This window comes from Cynocephalus volans, chromosome 8 (assembly GCF_027409185.1).
Source record: "Cynocephalus volans isolate mCynVol1 chromosome 8, mCynVol1.pri, whole genome shotgun sequence".
Taxonomy (NCBI): domain Eukaryota; kingdom Metazoa; phylum Chordata; class Mammalia; order Dermoptera; family Cynocephalidae; genus Cynocephalus; species Cynocephalus volans.
In genome coordinates this window covers 142,902,755-142,923,165 of record NC_084467.1, presented here as the reverse complement: position 1 = coordinate 142,923,165, position 20,411 = coordinate 142,902,755, and the positions used below count along the sequence as shown (strand labels likewise).

At 33.9% G+C, this 20,411-nt stretch overlaps 1 protein-coding gene across 6 annotated transcripts in view; it reads right to left on the bottom strand.

The window, feature by feature from the left end:
- The window catches only part of SMG7 (SMG7 nonsense mediated mRNA decay factor), an 80,893-nt gene that overhangs the window by 18,549 nt on the left and 41,933 nt on the right, over positions 1–20,411 (bottom strand). For 5 of the 6 annotated variants that reach the window (XM_063104007.1, XM_063104005.1, XM_063104006.1 and 2 more), the window contains exons 2-8: positions 15,972–16,003; positions 14,886–15,003; positions 13,044–13,176; positions 6,268–6,439; positions 4,975–5,046; positions 3,958–4,108; positions 3,423–3,558 (exon numbers count right to left, since the gene is read on the bottom strand). In XM_063104007.1, the coding sequence (XP_062960077.1) occupies positions 3,423–3,558; positions 3,958–4,108; positions 4,975–5,046; positions 6,268–6,439; positions 13,044–13,176; positions 14,886–15,003; positions 15,972–16,003 (814 nt within the window). The remainder of the gene's footprint in view (positions 1–3,422; positions 3,559–3,957; positions 4,109–4,974; positions 5,047–6,267; positions 6,440–13,043; positions 13,177–14,885; positions 15,004–15,971; positions 16,004–20,411) is intronic. The other variant, XM_063104010.1, reaches the window with a different exon arrangement.

Here is a 20,411-nt window from a genome sequence, read left to right as displayed (position 1 = left end):
GACGCATTAAAGAAACATTTATAAACAAGATACAGCAAGAATATATTCTGGAACACAGGGTAAATGATATACTGAAGCAATCATTGGGATTATTATAGGCACTTCTACAAATTACCACATTGACATTGTCCCCTCTTAGAGATGGACATGCATAAGCCTCATCAAATTTCATTAACTTAACTATGTGCTAACCAGCACTACAAAGAAGAATTCACCCAGAAGCTCACAACTTAATTACCCTTAATTCCTTTAATATCTGCAGTAGTTTTAGATTAACCTCATGCAAAATATTTTTCAAAGAGAAGTCACTAACAAAGTTGATTGCTACTAGAGACAATATCCTGATTTCACCATATATTTTAGCCATTGCCAGCCTCCCTCCCTCCCCATGGAAAATTTTTGGACACAGTGGGGATTTAATGTGACTAGCCTTATGGTGGGTATAGATAACTCTTACTAACAGTTCTACCAGCAGTGACGGGAGATCCTACCATATTAGAAATTACAGCTGTCTTTGTCCAGACTCTTCTGAGATTTTATTTATTTACACAGTTTAAGAATCTGAAATATTGGGCCAACCCCGTGGCTCACTCAGGAGAGTGCAGCACTGGGAGCGCAGCAGCGCCGAGGCCGTGGGTTTGGATCCTATATAGGGATGGTCAGTGCGCTCACTGGCTGAGCGCGGTGCGGGCGACACCAAGCCAAGGGTTACAATCCCCTTACTGGTCACAAAAAAAAAAAAAAAAGAAGAAGAAGAAGAATCTGAAATATCCAGAGTAAGCTCTATGATTCTAATAGTAAGGTCTTTCATATGGAAAAAAAATACAATTCCATTCTACTTTGCTCTTTCTTTCACAACTCTCAGCCTCCTTGCAATCTGCCATTCCACTGTGTACATCTAGAATGCTCACCCCTTTTCCAAAGGCATTAAGTATTTCTTTCCTTTCCTCAAAATTTCCTAAAATCCTTTCTTTTCCCAGAATTTTCCCATAAAATTTCTCCTTAAGTCTCTACATTCACCATTCTAAATAAGCTGATCATTATACAAATCCATATATTGGCATAAAATGCGAATATTAATTTGTATTTTTCAAAAAGCATTTTCTTACAAATATAATATGGTAATGTATTCCTGGCATCTATAAATCCACTGGCATTTATTTTAGAAGGCAATGTCCTACAGAACATTTTAGAAGGCAATGTCCTACAGAAGATCCTTTAAAGGATCTTCTAGTGTATGTACATAAGTATTAACATGTATAAATACAGCCTAGTAATAGTAAATGATAACGTAAGTTTATGATGGTACAGATTCTGTCTTGTTTTCCCCTATATCTCCAAGAGCCTGGAACAGTGCATGATACATAACAGGTACTCAACAAATATTTAGTGAATGAATAATCCATACCTTTATAAGTAAATGTAAAATTATTCAGTTGTAATCTCATAAAATTTAGATTGTTTATAGTAAGTAGAGGGCCTCCCAGGGAATAAAATCAGATTAGAACTGACATATTTTTGCTACTTTCAACTGCAATTGAAGAATATACTGGAACTAAATACCATTAAGAAACAGTAGACATTTAACAGATACAAAATGCTTTGCATCACGATTCCTAGATCCCAGGCCTTAAATCCTTCAGTGGACCTCAACTTGATAAATGTTTCTGCTTAGTAGCTAAAGATTGCTAGATGATACTAAGTTATGTACATATGCTTTAGAAATACTTTTGAAAATTTACTTGCTATGCTGAAATGTCACCCCAACAATGGTCTTCTAATATTTCAATACTGGGTAAGGTCTCAAACAGATCTGCCTCATACTATGTTTAAATTCAGAGTGCTGGAATATTTCAAAGTGCATTTTAGCAATAGCCCACCTACACCAACCAGAATTTCACATACAGAAATATATTTGAAGAAAATATTAGCATTTGAGGTTGAACCAAATGCAAAGTTGACTAGGTTCTAGACTAAAACGACTTACATAGTGAAGATCTCATTAAGGTACTGCACTACCTCCTCCCCCGCAACTTAAGAAGTATAGCTTTCAGAAAACCAGAGCTGGAAGTAATCTTGAGAGGTCATCTAGTCCAATCCCCTACTACTTGGTAGGACAGCACCTAAACCACCCAAGAAAGACAGCTGTCAATCTGACTCTTAAGCTCTCCAAAACGGAGAATCTACAACCTCCTTAAGCAATCTCCTACAGATCTTGACTTAAAATTTAAGGTTTTAGTTCTGACCTCAGGAAAGACAAAGATATATTCTTTTTAAATAATCCTTCATATATTCAAATACTTACATGAAACAATTTAGACTTGTTTGTTCTTTCCCAGGCTGAACAGCCTAGGGCATTAAAAAGTTAGTTGTTTCTTTCACACATCCAACCTTACAAACGATATACTGTACTGTATCATGGGCTAAGTTTAAAGAGGCCACTAAGAGAAACAAAAAACAGCAGGGTACTCTAAAAGCTTATTTTAAAACAAACTATTTCTATTATAATTATCTAATATAATCTCTTACACATAGAAAGTATCAACTAAAAAATGATTATCTAAAAATACTACTTCATACTGACTATATTTGGCTAACTTATGCCTTAACCATCCAAACTGTATAATCTTTTGGAATGTGAGACGTTTGTAACTTATAGAAAAATTGTCAAGCAGTTATAAACAATTCCTCAACTGTGCAGATACCCAGAAATAACCAAGAAATATAAAATGTCCTGAGACTGTCTTGTTTACTATTGATCCCAGTGCCTAAAACAGTGACTGATGATACATAATACAGTCACATATTTGTTGAATAAATGAATTAAAGTTATACTTAATTTTAACTCTCCCCATATTTTATACATTATATTACATTTAAACTGCTAATTATTAATATGCTAATAAAAGATCGTTTTCTTATATATAAATAGAACAAAGTTTAATTTTATCTTCTTATACAGATTAGTAAAATATATTTCTATTGAATGAAATTCTCAATCCTTTCCTTCAAATGACTAAAAATCCTGATGGATGGAAGCACAACAAAAATAAGCTTGGTTTGCAGAATGGTAATACCTATAAAGTAGGTAGCAGAATCATTATCTAAGAATATAAAAATCATCAAAAGTAGTATGTTCAAAACTGAGAAAGAAGGAGTTACTGTTTTTTTTTTCCACTTTAATACTTTATACCAAATGGCAACTACTCAGTGAAAACACTGCTACTGTATTTCTTTATATACACCATACCTCAGTTTAAATTGAAGGGATGTTGTATGCCAAGAATTTCATATGCTTCAAATTTGATTTTTACTAGTAGTTTGCAGTTAAGTAATGACATAAAAACTGGGACTCAGCTTCCTCCAAACCTTATGCTTCCTGATTTAGACAAGACAAAAACTCTCTATTTTTTAAATCTAACCTTAAACTGTTCTTCCAATTTCTCTCGAAGAGGGCTCAACTTGTCCAAGCTCTTACTCAGGTACACATGACCATGGAATTTAATAAAGGCCTTGATGAAGTCAGAGACACCCCATTTGGTTTTCACCTCATCCCGGCTGAAATGAAAAAAAAACAAAACAAAACAACAACAAAAAAAATTTTCCATGAATTTTAAGCAACAAAATGGCTAAAACCACTTAAAGGAAGCTTTGGCTTGCAAAAACAAGTTATTTGAGCACCTGGTATATGTACAAGGAGAGTATTCTACAATCAACTGCAACACACACAGATGAGTCAGTACTGAGCGGCCTGTACTCTCTCTTACGGGGAGCAAATGAGACACTGACTGGCTGAAACTCAGTGATATACACAAAACTATTACAATATATCTATATATTTAGAAACAAAAGAAACGTAGAGAAGTGTAGAGAAGCATAGGTAACTCGCCATTATTTCCTGTATGCCAAAATTTGAGGGGTTACACAAAGTCTTCTTGGGGAAAAAGTCAACCCTACCTTTCCAGTGCTTTAGAAAGTGCTTTTTGTAGATTAGTGGAGGCTGCTGGGAAAGGGAACTTCACAGCAATGCTTCTGCAGTAGTAGAAAATTGTGGTCAGATGGTCTCCTTTGGAAGAAGCTAAGATAGCCAACTGATTGTAAGGCTGACCTACAGGAGAAAAGTTAAGATTCTAAAGTAACCCAAGAACCATAAAATTTTGCCATCAGAATACAAATGGTCAGTTTTTAAATCTTCAAATTAATAATGAGGAGTATTTTATAAGGTAAATCTCATGATTATCTCATTACTAATGGGCATAATGTCAAACAGCACATTTTAGCAATAATACACACTATTACGTGTAAGTGAAAAAGTCATATGATTAGGGTGGAGAGCACTACACGTTCAAATAAGGCTTCAGAAAGGGCTACACAGAAAATATTTTCAGTTTTGCAGACCAAATGGTCTCTATCCCAGCTACTCAACTCTGCCACTGTAGTGTGAAAAAAGTCATAAAAATATAAAATGAATAGTGTGGTCACACTACTTTCCGTGGTTTAGATTCTTTCTAGAATTTCAATGGAGTTTAACAAGAATGATTTACATTACCAAATATCAGCTGTAATTTCTTTAATTCAAGAACCACTGCTAATGCTTATTTTGGGGCCATCAAAAGATGAAAGCATTATCTTTTAGGTAATAGACCATTTTTCTAGGGGGAAAATGGCAGTATTAAAGAAATAATTATTCTTTTACAATTAAGGAAGCTACAGTTATAAAACAATATTAGATCACATTAAGGAATATTGCATTTATACTGCTTTATTGACAATAAAAATAATCTTAGTCGTAAAAAAAACAATTCATTTCAGGTTATATGAAAGGTACAGTTAAAAGGAAAAATATGACACTCAATACCACAACAACATTTACTGTTTTCATAAAACTTGAAAGATGAGCCTTGAGTTATTTGCCATATTGCTGTAAAGAAAAAAAAGTATCATAGTCAACCTCAAGTTGATAGGCCCACTCACCATTGGAAGGGACAAGCTGAGCTGCATGCCTATAGTAGGACTCTGCCTGGCTGGTCTGGTTTCTGTATCGAGCTAAGAAGAAAAATAAAATTTTATTTAAAAAATAAAAAATAAAAAAACTGATAGGGCAGTATTTCCAAATAGCTATAGTTTGAAATTATAAAGGTTTCCATTGAAGTTAATTTAAGATCATTAAAACCAGAAAATACTTCAAAACAAATTAACCATAGGATTATGTGTGAAGTGTCCACCTGGCCTTCCCTATTTGAGACATTCAGCACGTAACCACTTTTAAAGCTTATCTAGCCCCCATTTTCAGGTCCTCCAGTGTGTCATGCATCACCAGCTCCCACTATAGACTATGCTGGTGACCTGGAGCTGGCCCACAAGAAGTGGTGAGTTATATGGCACTTAAAAACAAAACAAAACAAAACAACTCTACACAATATGATCTGAAAATCATGGATTTTTTCTATATCTTATAAAGTGATTTCAAAAAATGTCTCTTACCTATTCCATATTAAGTATGTGTTGTGCATAAAATACATTTAAATCAAAAAAAACAAAACAAAACAAAACAAAACAAAAAAAAAAAAAACCACACTATCACTGAATCTCCCTGCACAACTCACTCACTTTGATGTGATCCCCTCATGGAGTCATTGATTTATGACATTAAAAAACCTAACATCTTCGAACTTAAAATCAGTAATGTTCTCCATTCTTTTTTATTTGAGGACAAGCAAAACATAATCCTATAGTTAATTTGTTTTACAACCTTTTTAGGTCACCTTAAAGGAATGAATAAGAATAAATAAGTTACCTATTGTTCCCAGATAAAATACATATAATGGAAATACAAATTTAATTTTAAAAAGGATGAGAGTTAAAAATGAGCTTTTAGTGCCCTGGTCGGAAGAAAAGGCAACCTAGCTTCAGAAGGAGTAATTTATAAACGCCATTTATTCCAAAAAAGTACAGACTTTTAACTTAGATAATATTATAGTACCACTTTGACAAATACAGCTTTGATTACATTTTGCCATTTATTATCTGCCTATACTTACATAAAGTCTGAATAAAATTTAAATCTTAATATGAAGGTTATTTCCTGCAAGATCCTCTGACAATCCCAAAACACTGAGAAATTATAAGTTTCTTAAAGTATATTTTAGTTTTCTCTGTGACCATCTCAATTGTGTGTGCATGCTCAGTTTAAAGGAAAATAATTTCTATTACTACTCCAAAGAAAAGAATGAAAGTATTATCAATTCCTCCACACCAAAGACTCACCAATGTCTCCAAGGTGGACGAGGCAGTGCTGGCAGATATAGGAACAGGAACTAGACTGTGGCTTCACTATGGCGCTTGTATGTGTCTGTTTATTGCTGATAATTCCCAGTTGGGAAGACTTCACACGGCATGGTAAATCTACATTAAACACTGTACAGAGTTCTTGTAATAACTAAAAGAAGAACATCAGCAAGATTTAGTAGTAAGTCAGAACTGCTAAGTCAGAAGTACTCTAACAATAAAGTCTGTACACAATAATACATGAACCTAGTATCATATACTGCTGAGACCTGTGCAAGAACTATATAAAAAGTATATGGTAAACTTTCATAGGATAACTAGTATCATTCATTACAAATCATATCTTTTGAATTCTCAAGTATTAGAACAATTTAGGGTGTGCATTTGAAAGGAACAGCAGTATTTTTAAAAAAACACTATTTACCTGAATAGGGTTTTCAGACAAGTTTAGCAAGCAAAAAAAAGCAACACATTCTGTGAAATGCTCTACTTCTCTCAGGAACACTCAAAAAACATTAAAGATTGGTTGGTTAGAAATGTGACTTAAATGCAAGCCAAAGTTTTTGTCAGACTTTAGTAGTTTCTCAAGATTTATTTTCTTAGGCTCTATACCAATTCACATGTCTCTGCATACACGACAGATCTCATGGTATTATAGACCTTATGTAGACCACCCATATTTACTCCTCTCTTCTCTCTTCCTAAAGTATAGAGTTCTTCCTCCTAGTCAGATCTAACTCCTCTACGTGTGCCTTTACTCCATACTTTTCTGTATCCTGCTTGTCACCCCCTCATTCTTTCATCTACTTTCAACTTCTCATGCTTCTTTCCTGTGGCCCACACACAAGTGTCTCCTACAGAAAACAAACAGAACCAAAACAATCTCCCTCAATCCTAGATTCTTTTCTAGAAACTTTCTTCCTCTTTTCGACTTAACTTCAAAGGAGTCCACACTTTTCCTATCGGCTTTCTCAGCTCCTATTCACTCCTTAATCTCCACATAACCCCCTTCCTCCCACTCCATCACCCATTACAGCTTTACTGAAACTGCTGGCAATCAACAATCGGTCAACTATTAGCCAAATACAATGGACATTTTTTAGCTGTCATCTTAATCAACCTCTCTGCTGCATTTAAAACAACTGATCTTACGGTTGATTACTGAGCTTTTTCTAGCTCCTTGTATCTCTCCAAGCATTCCTGTTCAGTTTCCCTCATTAAAAGGCTTTTCTCCTCCTACCTTGCCACTAAGGGTTTAATTCATAGCCCCCACACAGTTCTTCACATTTTATTTTCATCTATTCAAGTATTTATTTATAAATATACTCATTCAAATATTATTATATCCATCCAAATATTTGGCTACTGTATTGGACACATGGTAATAAGCAAGATACAAAGATGAATAAGAATCTGAGTCTTAAAAGAGTTTGTTGCCAAATGGGCAAGTCAGGTACAAGAAGGGGGGAAGGGGTCAAGGGAGGAAGGAGGCAGAAAGACAGGAGGAAAAGAGGAGGAGGAGGAGAGAAGGGGGGTTAACAGGGCCAGGGAGAGAGAGAACATGATATACAGCATAAGCCAATAGAATATTCTACATTTATAATAAACTTCATTCCCTAGGTTATTTGATATATTTGTCTCCCTTTATCCTTGCGATAAAATAGTAGCAACACAGTATATGTAGGTATAAAGCTCCATTTTTTTCAGATGAGGATGTGAAATCAACGGAAATATGAAGGGATTTGACTAAGGTTACAGTATTAAAAATACCTTGATTCTTTTACCACTCTTTCTAACATCTGCAGAATTCACAATATAAAATAAGACACCCTACGGACCCACCCCCAAAGGATCTGAAATGTGCCACATTCTTCCTAAGCTAAAAACCACCTCCATAACTGAATATAAATTCTGTGTACTCTTTCTCACTAAGCACAGGAATTACCTGCTTCATCTTTCTTGTACTTGTACATTTGTAATGAGGAAGACATTTGCTGAGATAAAATTGGGTAAACAACTTAATTCCCAGAATGGGTAGTCAAGAAATAGAAAAGGCATTAAGTACAAGAGAGGAACAAAAAAATGAAGAAAACAAAACAAGTCAACTGTGGAAGATAGCAAGAAGAAAATGAGAGGATAAAGCATTGAGTTCACTAGGTTCTGAAAGATCAGACTGGAAACCTAGACAAGTCTGAACATCTAACAAGAAGAAAAAAGACTGATCACAAAAAGTAAATCAAACATTGTTGGAACATCACGTAGAATGTCTTGTAATACAATTTCTGCCTGAAACCAAAAGTTGTAAGTAGAGATAGAAAATCTCCTGATGTCTCAAGAATTCTGGGAAAGAGAGCTGTAGTTGGCTTAGAGGCAGTAACAAAGTAAAACTAAAGAGAAACAGATGTTTCATGAGTTTAAAAAAACTGTATTTGTCAATTATTCTGCAAAAACTATATTCTACCTTTATGTATGCTGACCCAGATGTACTTTACTTAGTAGTAGTTTCCTAAATCTGGATGAATGGCTGAGATAAGAAGTTAGTTAGTTCATTTTACAAGAGTATTGACCAGGAAATATTCCTAAAGCTGTAGCTGAATGATTAATGCCTCTTGTTCTCCCCAAATTCCAATTACAAAATTATATCTCTCTTTTTCATGGCTGCTGGCTGTACAGGAATCCAAACCCCTGACCTGAGTTCCCCATCCATCAAATGATTTTTATACTATTTCATTTCTCCTCAGCTCTATACCCTATGCCAAGAATGAAAGATTGACATTGAAGATGTAGAATATCAACTTTATATGATGCAGAAACTTGATAACACTTTACTTCTGGCTTCCATTTTTTTAGAATAAGGACTGTTGTGTTTTTTGATATTTAAAAAAACAAAACAAAAACAACAAAAAACTACAGCAGAATGGTACATCTTTTCTATAACCAGCAATTTGGTTCTGCTTAAGGCACCATGCTTTAAACTGGTTAACAAAATGATAGTTAAGTAGTCAAAAACTATCTTCAAAGAAAATGTAACCACATAATCACATACTAGTCTTTTCTCCATCCACTCCAATCAGATTTCCATCCTCACCACTCTGCTGAAGTTACTCTCATCAAATACAAGATACCATAAGTTATAAGATGAACAATTATTTTATATAATATTGAGAGGAAAAAAACACTGTCAATTTAACGGTAACTGACATCTATTATAAACATCCCAATTTCAATGTTAAAATATTTTTTTAAAAGTTTTAGAAATGAAGAAATACAGTTCACCAATGACTTCCATGTTGTCAAATCTAACTGGTCACTTGTTAAATCTTAGTTGCCTTCTCAGCAGCACTCAACAGGGTTGATTACTCCCTCCCCTCATTGACGCTTTTCTCTTGGCTTCCAAGGCACCTCTCTCCCTGATTTTCTCCTATTGCAATGGTGGCTCCTCTTCTTCAAAACCTGTTCCCATCTAAGTCAGGGTTCTTTACAGTAATCATAAAATTTACTCTAGCCCTGACCTTCCCACTGGGCTCCAAGTTTGCTTGCTAATTTACTTACTTACTTATCCAATTTATTTATTTATCCTATTTATTTATTTACTAACTTACTCACTTATTTATCCACTTACCTATTTGAGATCTCCACTTAGATGACAAACAAGCATCTCTCTAACATGAACAAAGCTGCTTTCCCTAGTGTTCCCCATCTCGGTAAAAGGTATGACCATTAAAAAAGCCGCTCAAGCTGATAAATCCATCCAATTCTTTTCATTACTATGGCAGCATCCTGACTAGCTTCATTCCTGATCCCAGTGTCCAAAGTGATCTTTTAAATTTGATCATGTTACTCTCTAATTCCTTGCAACTACATTTAATATTAAAATTCAAAACTCATTTTTGCCTATAAGGCCAAATAATGATCTGGAATTGCTCTCCGTTCTCAATATGGTGACTAAATGTGCACTGTGTGCAATCAAGATGTATGGAACATTATTTAGTAACACCATCAAATGTTTCCTTAGCAAACCAAGACAATATAAAATTGCAAATTAAAATCCTATTAATGTTCATTTCTGAAAAGTCTAAATTACCATAATGTGAGAATAAAGTTTGTTGATGCTTACTGTACAACTGTCATAATTATTCAACCATTACATGTGGAATGCAGGTAGGGGAGAATCAATGCTTATTATAAAAATTTCAAAAAAACTTTTTCAAAATTAAAGTACCCATACATTTTCCCTTATAAAACAATTTTTGAGATATTTGAATGATTTTACAATTCACCTGCTTATAAAGTGTTCTTTAAAATACCATGCCCCCTCAATAAAAAGGATTCTTGCCTTACTTCCTCACAGATTTCTTTTGATTTACCAATGTCCAGTTAAACTGCTGGAAATCTCATATGTATGTCACATCATTAATAAAAAAGAATCATTTTTCAAGATGATAAATCAATTTGTATAATAGCTATTATAAAAATGTACTGCAGAAGGTAGATGCCTTCCCTCTCCCTACAACCTCCCTCCTGTTCCCCCTACTTCAGTCATGTTCCCAGTTCTAGCTTATACTGCATGGGAGAAAGAAGAGATCTGAATCAGAAACAAGACTGAAGTTTTAAAACTGGACTGTGCTTCAAAAACTGAAAGCACTCGGAGTGTTAAGGAATCTGTCCAAATAATGACGGAAATCTGGAAATTCAACAGAGCATAGTAGAAAGTAGTAACTGGTGGGGGAAAAAAGACGACATTTTTGTTAATACCCTATTTAACTGAGATTACTCAATTAACATAAGAATCAAACTATATAAATTTTATATCATAATTTTTTGCATAACACAATAATTTTCTCATAATCTTAAAATATCATCACAAATACCATTTATCAAAGTTTCATGTTTCCAATTTACAGTTATGCCATAACTTATTTAACCATTACTCTATTGTAGGGCATTGGTGTTATTTTCAAATGTTAAGATTTGAATTATAATATCCATTTGTTCCTTTAAATGTGATTATCATCATCATTATTAAATATCCACTGATGTATGAACAAAGGAAAAAAATGTATTGCAAAAAAAACCACTGATAACTTCTGTACTTCAAAAAACTCTAAGTAAAATGAAAGGACAACAGAAGAAACTGGTGAAAATGTTATCAATACAACCTTTTGGGAAAACAACAATATTTATCAACAGTATTTAAATTTTCACTCATTTAATGATTTCAATTTGAATTGGTTCTCAGGAAATAATTAGTATTAAAGTAATTGCTTTATACACAAAGATGCTCATCAAACTGTTTAATAAGGAAATGCTTACATTATGTTTATAAAGCAGATACAAGACTGAATATACAGTGTGGTCTTAACTCTGTAAAAATGTATGAAAACACTGGAAAGATGTATGTTAAAGTGGTAATCTATCCTGAATGGGGAGATTAATAAAAATTTTTTTGGACTTCATACAATTTTCAGATTTTTAAAATGAGTATGCATTATTTCTATAATCAGGAAAAAAAATCCATATCTATTACTGTATCCATCTTTTCATTTATACTGGAAATTTCCTTGAAGGTAAAGATTCTCTTATTTCGCTCCATATCCTCAGTATCTAGTACTGTGCCTAACAGTAGGCTTTTGAAAGCTACTTACAGAATAAATTAACCTTTAACATTTGCTTTAAGGACTAGTTAAGTGACACATCAATCCCTCTCCTCTAGAAGTATCCCCTCTACAGAAGTATCAACTTTTACTGCAAAAAGTTGGCATAAATTTGAAAATGAATTTTGAGAATAACCATATGAGTTCTTTCAATGTGATGAATATTTTAGTCTCAGTAAAACATAAATAATCTCTATAACATGATAGCTATTTGATGTCTCCCAACACAGAGATTTCTTTTTTTTTTCTTTATTCAAAGAAATGGTAAAACCAAAATGAAGCCATAACATAGGTAGAAATGGTCAAGCAGCAGCATAGGGAGAATTGGCCAAAGATTTCTTTTCAGTGCAACACCCTCAAAATCTTGCCTTATCATTATAAGATGCTAATTCATACATTAAAATGTTATTAATGAAATTATGAATGCTATTACAAATGAATGAGATAACAATTTTCTAAAGAATTCCGCTTACAGTAAAGAAAATTCCGTGGTCAGAAATAAGATTTATTTATTCCTTTACCTTAACTGATTTAGAAGTTGTATCAGGATGTGACTAAGGAAAAGGAACGTCTCTGAGGACTATAAATAATAGCTTATTATTTAAACTGAGGAAAAGTTACTTCATTTCTTAGTTTAATAACATTTCAAGAAACAGATAAATTCCACTGTATAAATAATACTATGAAAACTCACTTTATATTACAAATTTTGACTATTTCTTATCTGGCACAACACAGCTGTTACTTTCATAATGACTATATCCATACCCATAAATTTACATTTGCTCTAATACCACGTGTATGTAATTTGACTACTACTGCTTTTTCACTAAGGCTCTCATTAGCCCTTTTCTATCCATAGTTATAACCCCAATCTTTATGCCAAAACAGAAATTTTTAAACAGGAGAGACTTTATGTTTTTAAAGGTCTTAGGGTAAACAATTTGGGACATTTTGTATTCACTTACGATTATAGGTGACCAGTCCCTAGATGGCCCACATAGTGGCTACACAAAATGTTTAAATGAACAAAAGATGTGTACAAAGAGCAGAATATTTATCACTAACACTAGGAAAACTGGTATACAATGCAGAACTCACTTGAGTATAGAAGCCACTAGCTGCCTCTAGAAACAGAGAAAGGTTCGCCTGAACTTCACTCCGATTCGGGTTTGCTCGATTCTTTGCCTGGCCTTGTAGTGTTGTGATCTGATTCTTAAAGGCATGATTCCAGCTGAAAACAAAATGTAATTCTATTTGGTATAGCAGTGACTCACTGGGCAGACACTGGTCCCCCTGAGAACAAGAAAGAACTGTTTGTTATAATTATAACACACTAAACATTAAACCTGTATTAAAGTTATTCATTTATTTAAATAACTTATGCTTCCCTTTGAACAAGATTAAACATGTAGTAGAATCCAACTGACCTTAATAAACACTTACCAAATGTTCAAATAATCAGATTGTGGCTTCAGCTATTAATCTTTTAGAGTTACTAGAGTTAGAGCCTATTTAGGAATCCCAGTACAAAATCAGAACCACAGTGGCAATATCAAAGTAAAAATAAGCTATTAATGAATTTCCATATTTTGTGCCAAAAAATAACTGACTATACCCTATGAAGTGACATCTATGGGGGAAAAAAGGCTTTGTAAATATTAAGTCATATCTCTTACTTCCCCAAATGCTATATCCTACAGCATTCAGTTCCATTCCTATTTAAGAGTTTTATTCATTTCTCTTGGGATTAATATTTTCTGTAGAGCTGAAATATAAGCCACATTTCAATTTTGGCTATTTAAAACAAGAAACAACACAATGCTGAAATATGGCATACCAAAATCCTGTTATAAAATACTTTTTATTAATCAAGTTATATAGAGAATCAATTTAAATTCAATTATGATGAAATATAGTCACTCTCTAACTTGGAAATATCAGGAGTTAAAAAGAAAAGAACTAGAATGGAGGAACGATATTAATGGCTTGATTAAAGAAAGCAAACACAGATAAGGGGTTTATAACCTACCTGGAAAGTACTTAATTCTTTATCGGTGTCAACTTTTGAGGCTTTAGAGAACTGTTTTTTGTTTTGTTTTTTAATGATTTAGGAGGACAATCACTCCCTCAGATTTCTGATGACATCTTATCCTTGACTCTAATATCACAGATATGGATTTTGACTGATCATGCTACAGCTCTATTACTAGATTTCCTAAAAATATGAGGTATCTTAGAAAAGTATGAAAGATAGAAAAAGCTAATCTTCATCACAACTTAGAGAACTGGGCATTTAGACTGAATATCCTTAACTGATTTTTCAATTTCCCTGTTCCAATTTATAAGGCAAGGCTTTCCATGAAAGGAATTTATTTACTCACTTGGAAATCTGGTTATCTGCCATTTCGCCCCTCACAGAAAGAACAAGCAGAATAGCCTAAATACATAAAATCTTTCTTTAGTTTTACTGTGGGTGGAAAATACTGATTTGATTAAAAGGAAGAACTTTCCTTATAATATAAATACATTTTCCTGTCAGGAGAAATTCACAGAATCACATTTACCAAAGAAAGATTTTTCTAAAGCCCACTCTTGAATTTTTAAAAAAATCATAGCATAGCTTAAATGAAAGACTGAATATAGAGAATCCAAACATGCTTAGTACGTGAAATATAGATATTTGTTTTTCTGATATGCCCTAAAAAGCTGCCCTAATGACCTTAATAAGATGCAACTCTAAATATTTCTCCTCTTACCTCCAAAGACTGTATCTGAGATCATACCAATGGCCAAATAGTTTGATCAACCGCCCCCCAATATTGGAATTTCTTTCCATTAAAAAAGACTATGAGGCAGGTTTAAAAAAAAAAAAGCCAAAGTGTTTTAAAGCCTTATTGAGATTCTTGATCTTACAGGGACATCCCAAATGATAATACTTACAGATCCTGTTCTACTTTCTTGTCTAAAGCATATTCCAAATCAGTAACTAGCATTTTCTGGTACAGGTCCTGCAGAGCCTGCCTGGATGTCCAGACCTCAGCTGGACCCAGCTTAGAATCTGAGTAACAAAACAAAAACACAACAGAAGACAGATACACAGACAGTTAAAACCGGTATACTACACCAATGATTCCTTCCCTATTTCCCCCAAAGCATTCCATAGACTGCTGCAGAAGTTTTATATCACTACATTTCAAGTGACTTTCACCTTCTGGGTAATGACTAAATCTGCTTTAAAATGCTTCTGTATTTGTCTTTTAAATTTGAAGTAACATCATAGTGAAAATAAATGGTTCACCCTTTGCTTTAGGCTTGGATTTTTGCCTATTCACATCATAGGAAGATAAGGCTCACAATAAGTCACTCCATTTGAAATGATGGACTGCCAAGTTGGTCTGTTTACTCTCATAACTATATCTCTTTGTCCAAAGAAACTTTCTTCTTTTTCTTTTGAATCATTCTCATAAGTGTCCTTACAGAGTTTACATCAGCTCACCATCTAGCAGTTGCTTGGGTATTCTGTTCCTCCTATTTTATATATGTCAACCCAATAAAGCTATGACTGTAAGCGTTATTTTAATGAGTGGTATACTGCTTTCCAACACACTTTTATGAGCAATCCACATTTGCCATTTAATGGAAAGGAGGGCTGATAGAAGTCTGGATTAAACTGCTCAAGAAGCCAGATGAGAGACAGAGAATAGGATGAAATTAGAAAGTCAGGCTATGACTATATATAATGCAAAATCAGGCCATGTTTTCTGCCATAGTCCTGCAAGACGCATTAGCCTTCCCAATTACTGGGCTTACGATTGCAATAACTGACAGTAAGCTGCCTCCGCAGCAGAACTTAATAAGGGACTTTTCAATTACATACAATAAATACTGAAAGCAAATAATAAGTTATCATCCCTTTTGGCAACTAGGACAGAATTCAGTGTTACGAGTAATATAGGAAAGAGGATATCCTTCCATTAATTAAACAGTAAAAAACATGGTGTGAAAAAGAAACAAGCCACCCAATACCTGTCATGTCAGCCTTCAGGACTTCTGCCTGCCTAGATAGGGAAAAAAGAACATCAGTTAGAAATGAAGTAGACCTAACCAACATAAATAATACTAAAAGTTAAGTGAAATCATATACAGTTGACCCATGAACAGCACAGGTTTAAACTGCATGGTCCACTTATATGCAAATTTTTTTCAATAAATATATTGAAAAATTTCTTGGAAATCTGTGAAAATTTTTTCACAATTATCTTTTCATTTTTGATGTCTAGTGTTAGTAATACATATAATATCTAAAGTGTTTTGTATCATATAAGACAATATTGATGTAGGTACTGAGAGACTACTTTGTAAACAGATGACATAAAGTTATACTATCGATAAATACAGTACAGAACTGTAAATGTATTTGCTCTTCCTTATGATTTAATTATTTATACATATTTATGGGGTACAGAGTTGACTATCAGTATTTGGGTACAGTATATGACGATCAAATGTTATTAGCATGCTCATCATTACAAATCATTATTTTTTTGTGTTCCTTACCCAATTACTCTCTATCCCCTCCCTCTCCTTCTCTCTTTCCCACCTCTAGTAACTACAGGTCTGTTCTCTCCTTCTGAAAGTTCGATGTTTTATTATGGTCTTTCTTTCTTTGTTTCTTAGCTCCCACTTATGAGTAAGGGCATGCGGTATTTCTGTTTCTGGGCCTGGCTCCTTATGATGTTCTTAATAACATTTTCTCTAGCTTACTTTATTGTAAGAATACAGTATATAATACATACAACATACAAAATATGTGCTAATCGACTTTGTTTTGGGTAAGGCTTCAGGTCAACAATACGCTATTAGTAAACTTTTGGGGCAGCCAAAAGTTATCTGCAGATTTTTGACTGTGTGGGAGGTTGGTGCCCCAAACCCTGTGTTGCTCAAGGGTCAACTGTACTACAATAAGGATGTATGGCATAGCAGCTATATTTGTGGCACTGCAAATATTGTCTCTGCTTTAACTTCGAGGGTAGCACTAGGTCTTGGCAAATTGATGCCATTACTTCAAAGTTTGCAGGATCATCAGTGACCTCTTCCACTAAGTAGAATTCACTTTCTTGCTGTTTTCCTCCAAATCTGATTATTTAAGATAACATATGATATTCATAAATTTTAAAAATTTCCCTCAGTGCTCCCAGGAAATCCTACTGTTTCTCAATTCACTAGTCACCATTATTATTTCAAATTTTCACTCTCCTCAAGCTGCTGATACCTGTTCCCCTTCCTTCCCAAATGATAGTCCTTTACCTCAGGGAAAAAAATTCCCACTTATGAAATACTTACTGCATTAACACAGCCCTCTTCGTTCTCTTGCTAAAACACTAGAGGCATTGCACCTCTCATTTAACACCAATAATTCCACTTAGGTATGCTCTTTCTGGCCTTTCTTAAGGACTTGTTCCTTTGATTAACCCCTCCCCTTTCAACAGTTTTGAAACATCCCTCTGTATTGGATCCTGCCTTCTCTTTGGCATTTAAACATGTTTAAGTCTCTCACATTCTAAAACCTTCTGTCCCACCTTCCCCTCTAGCTGCTGCCTCTTTTCTTTCTCAAATTCTTCAAGAATTGCCTGTATTCAAGAAATCCAAAACTGAACACATGACCCATACTCATCCCTCACCGCTAGTTCTCTCCGTAGTGTTGTTGTTTTTTTTAATCTTTGCAAGGCTGTTGGCATATTCTCTTAAAACTTAAGATCATACAACTCGATAAAGCATTCCATATATCCTATCCTACCAACTTTACGACTGCTCCTCCACCCCGCAAAAATCCTACTAAAGCACTAATTTATGAAACTTATACTGAGAAAGCCAGGGCTAATTATGCATCTTTACTGGATTCAATGACCTTTCATTCTGTCCCTTATCTGCAAAGTTACAAAGGACATACAAATTTTACTATGCTTCCATACATTAGCTAAAAACTCATACTTACTCAAGTATATATAGGATATTTTATACTTAGGATTGTGTGTCTAAAGCTTATTTTCTCATTTCAAATAAGTTTTCTTTTGTAAAGATGAACAAGTATCATTTCACTATGCTAACATCCACCCAGTGAGGATACCAACTTCCAGTCAAACAAAGACTACACAGAGTATGTAATAGGAACTATCTACAAATAATCTCCTTTTCTTATGGGCTATCAGTCAGCTGAAGAACTATAATTCTTACAGATTCTGGGTCAGGCTTTCATTGATAAACGAAGATAAAAATTTTACTTCATATTGTTAATGTAATCTATCTAAGAAAAGCCATAAAACTAAAAATTCAAGCAATTAACATAAATACAAAAATGTCATTAAAACTATCTGACATAAATGTTAAAGCATTCTGAAATTCCAGAATTTTTGATTCCTCAGTAAGTCAAGGGTAGAAGTGCTCATCTCTGGGCAGTTCTTTCCTAGGTTTTAAAGGAAGCACATGTTAATGACTAAAATAACCTTGTTAAGTTGAACTGATAAAAAGACAGCTAAGTGAAAAATATAACAACTCTCAGGCATAGCTATGATTAATTATTTTATAAATGAGAAAACTGAAGCTCCAAGATGTAAAATAATTTGTCTACAGTCACAAAGTAATCAAGACAATTAAGAATAAATTTTGTTCTTTCTGACTCCCAAGTCCAAGTTATTTCCATTCCTTTCAAATCAGAATAACAAAATTCTATGACATAAAAAGCTAACACAGGCTTATCTAGGTCCAGTTTTGTGCTCTGTCCATTAAACATTAAGTCAACTAGCCTAGATTAAATTAAATTAAAAGATCTGTTCATAAAGGAAATAAATTATACCTGCAATTTTTTATCAAAAAGACCACGAAAAGAAAATTTCATACTCTACTGCAGTGGTCACCCTGTGAATGAAATTCTCTTTCGCCCTGGACCTACTTTTGTAAAGAAAGTTTTACTGGAACACAGCCACACCCATTTACATATTGTTTGTGGCTGCTTTCAGCTACAAGGGCAGAGTTGAGTAGTTGTGACAGTGACCACATGGCCTCCCAACCCTAAAATATTTACTACCTGGCCCCTTTACAGAACAAGTCTGCTGTCTCCTGCTCTAGGAATACTTGATCAAAAGAATGAGAAGTAAATTAAGTTACTAAACCAAGGAGTTTTCCAATATGAAGAATCATCAACAATAGTGTCTTCACAGTAAAGACCTATTTCTTCTTTTTTTTTTTTGTCTTTTTGTGACCAGCCACACTGCACTCAGCCAGTGAGCACACCGGCCATCCTTATATAGAATCTGAACCCGCGGCGGGAGCACTGCTGCGCCCCCAGCGCCGCACTCTCCCGAGTGCGCCACGGGGTCGGCCCATAAAGACCTATTTTTATTAGTTAATATCTTAATCTCGTAACAAAGAGGACTATGTTAAAAAATGCAGTCTTATTGAATGAGAAAGAGTATTTGTAGGCCACAATATATTTTTGATAGAATTGATTGGCAAACTGTTTAAAACAAGGTTTGGCTTACTGACTTTTTTTTTCCGTGTCCCCAAAATACCCATTTAGACAGGTGGGAGGGAGGGTTAAGCTAAAAGATATTATCTCATTAGGAAGAGTCCCTATCTCTCTACCCCTAAACAAGCATTAGTTTTGGGTTTTTTTTTTTTTTTTTTTTTTACAGTGTACAATATACAAGAAATCAAATCAATGTATATGTGACCTTATACAAATGCTTTAATGAATATTAGCACAAAATTGGCTATTTCATTATTTTACTTCATTAAAGAAATTATACCTCAACTGTTCTACTGGTTTTGTTAAAGACCTTCAATAGATTAAGATTACAGTTTACTGCCAATGCTTATATAAAGAGACAAGAGTTTTAAAATGTTTTTCTTGGTAGAGTGTGGCAACATAAGTTCCTTTTTATTCTCACTTTAAGCTGAAGGAATTAAGGAAAAGAATAACAAACCAAGAATCCAAGAATTAAAATCACCATGCCTTCAATTTTAAAAAGCACTATTAAATAGTTATAAAATGGAAAGCTTTCAAAACACTAAAATACATTATCTTAGTTATCAAATAATAAGAAACCAAGCATTTCTATCAAGCAGTAAAAAGAAAAGACTAAGAAGCTGAATAGAATCTGGAACATTCAGAGACAGTCAAATATGCTGAATGTTAAAGATCTGAAACAATACTCTTGGAGACAACATAATCATCAAAATCTATAAATACATTTAATGCATTCTAAGCACTAGGTACTATAATAGCTAACACTATATATAGCACTTACTATTGTCAGACACTGTCCTAAGGGCTTTACATAATCATTTAATTCACACTATGTACTATTATTGTCCCCAATTTATAGCTGAAGAAACCCAAAGAGATAGAGGTTAAGTAACATGCCCAAAGTCACAGTTAGTAAGCAGTAAAACTAGCATCTGAACTCC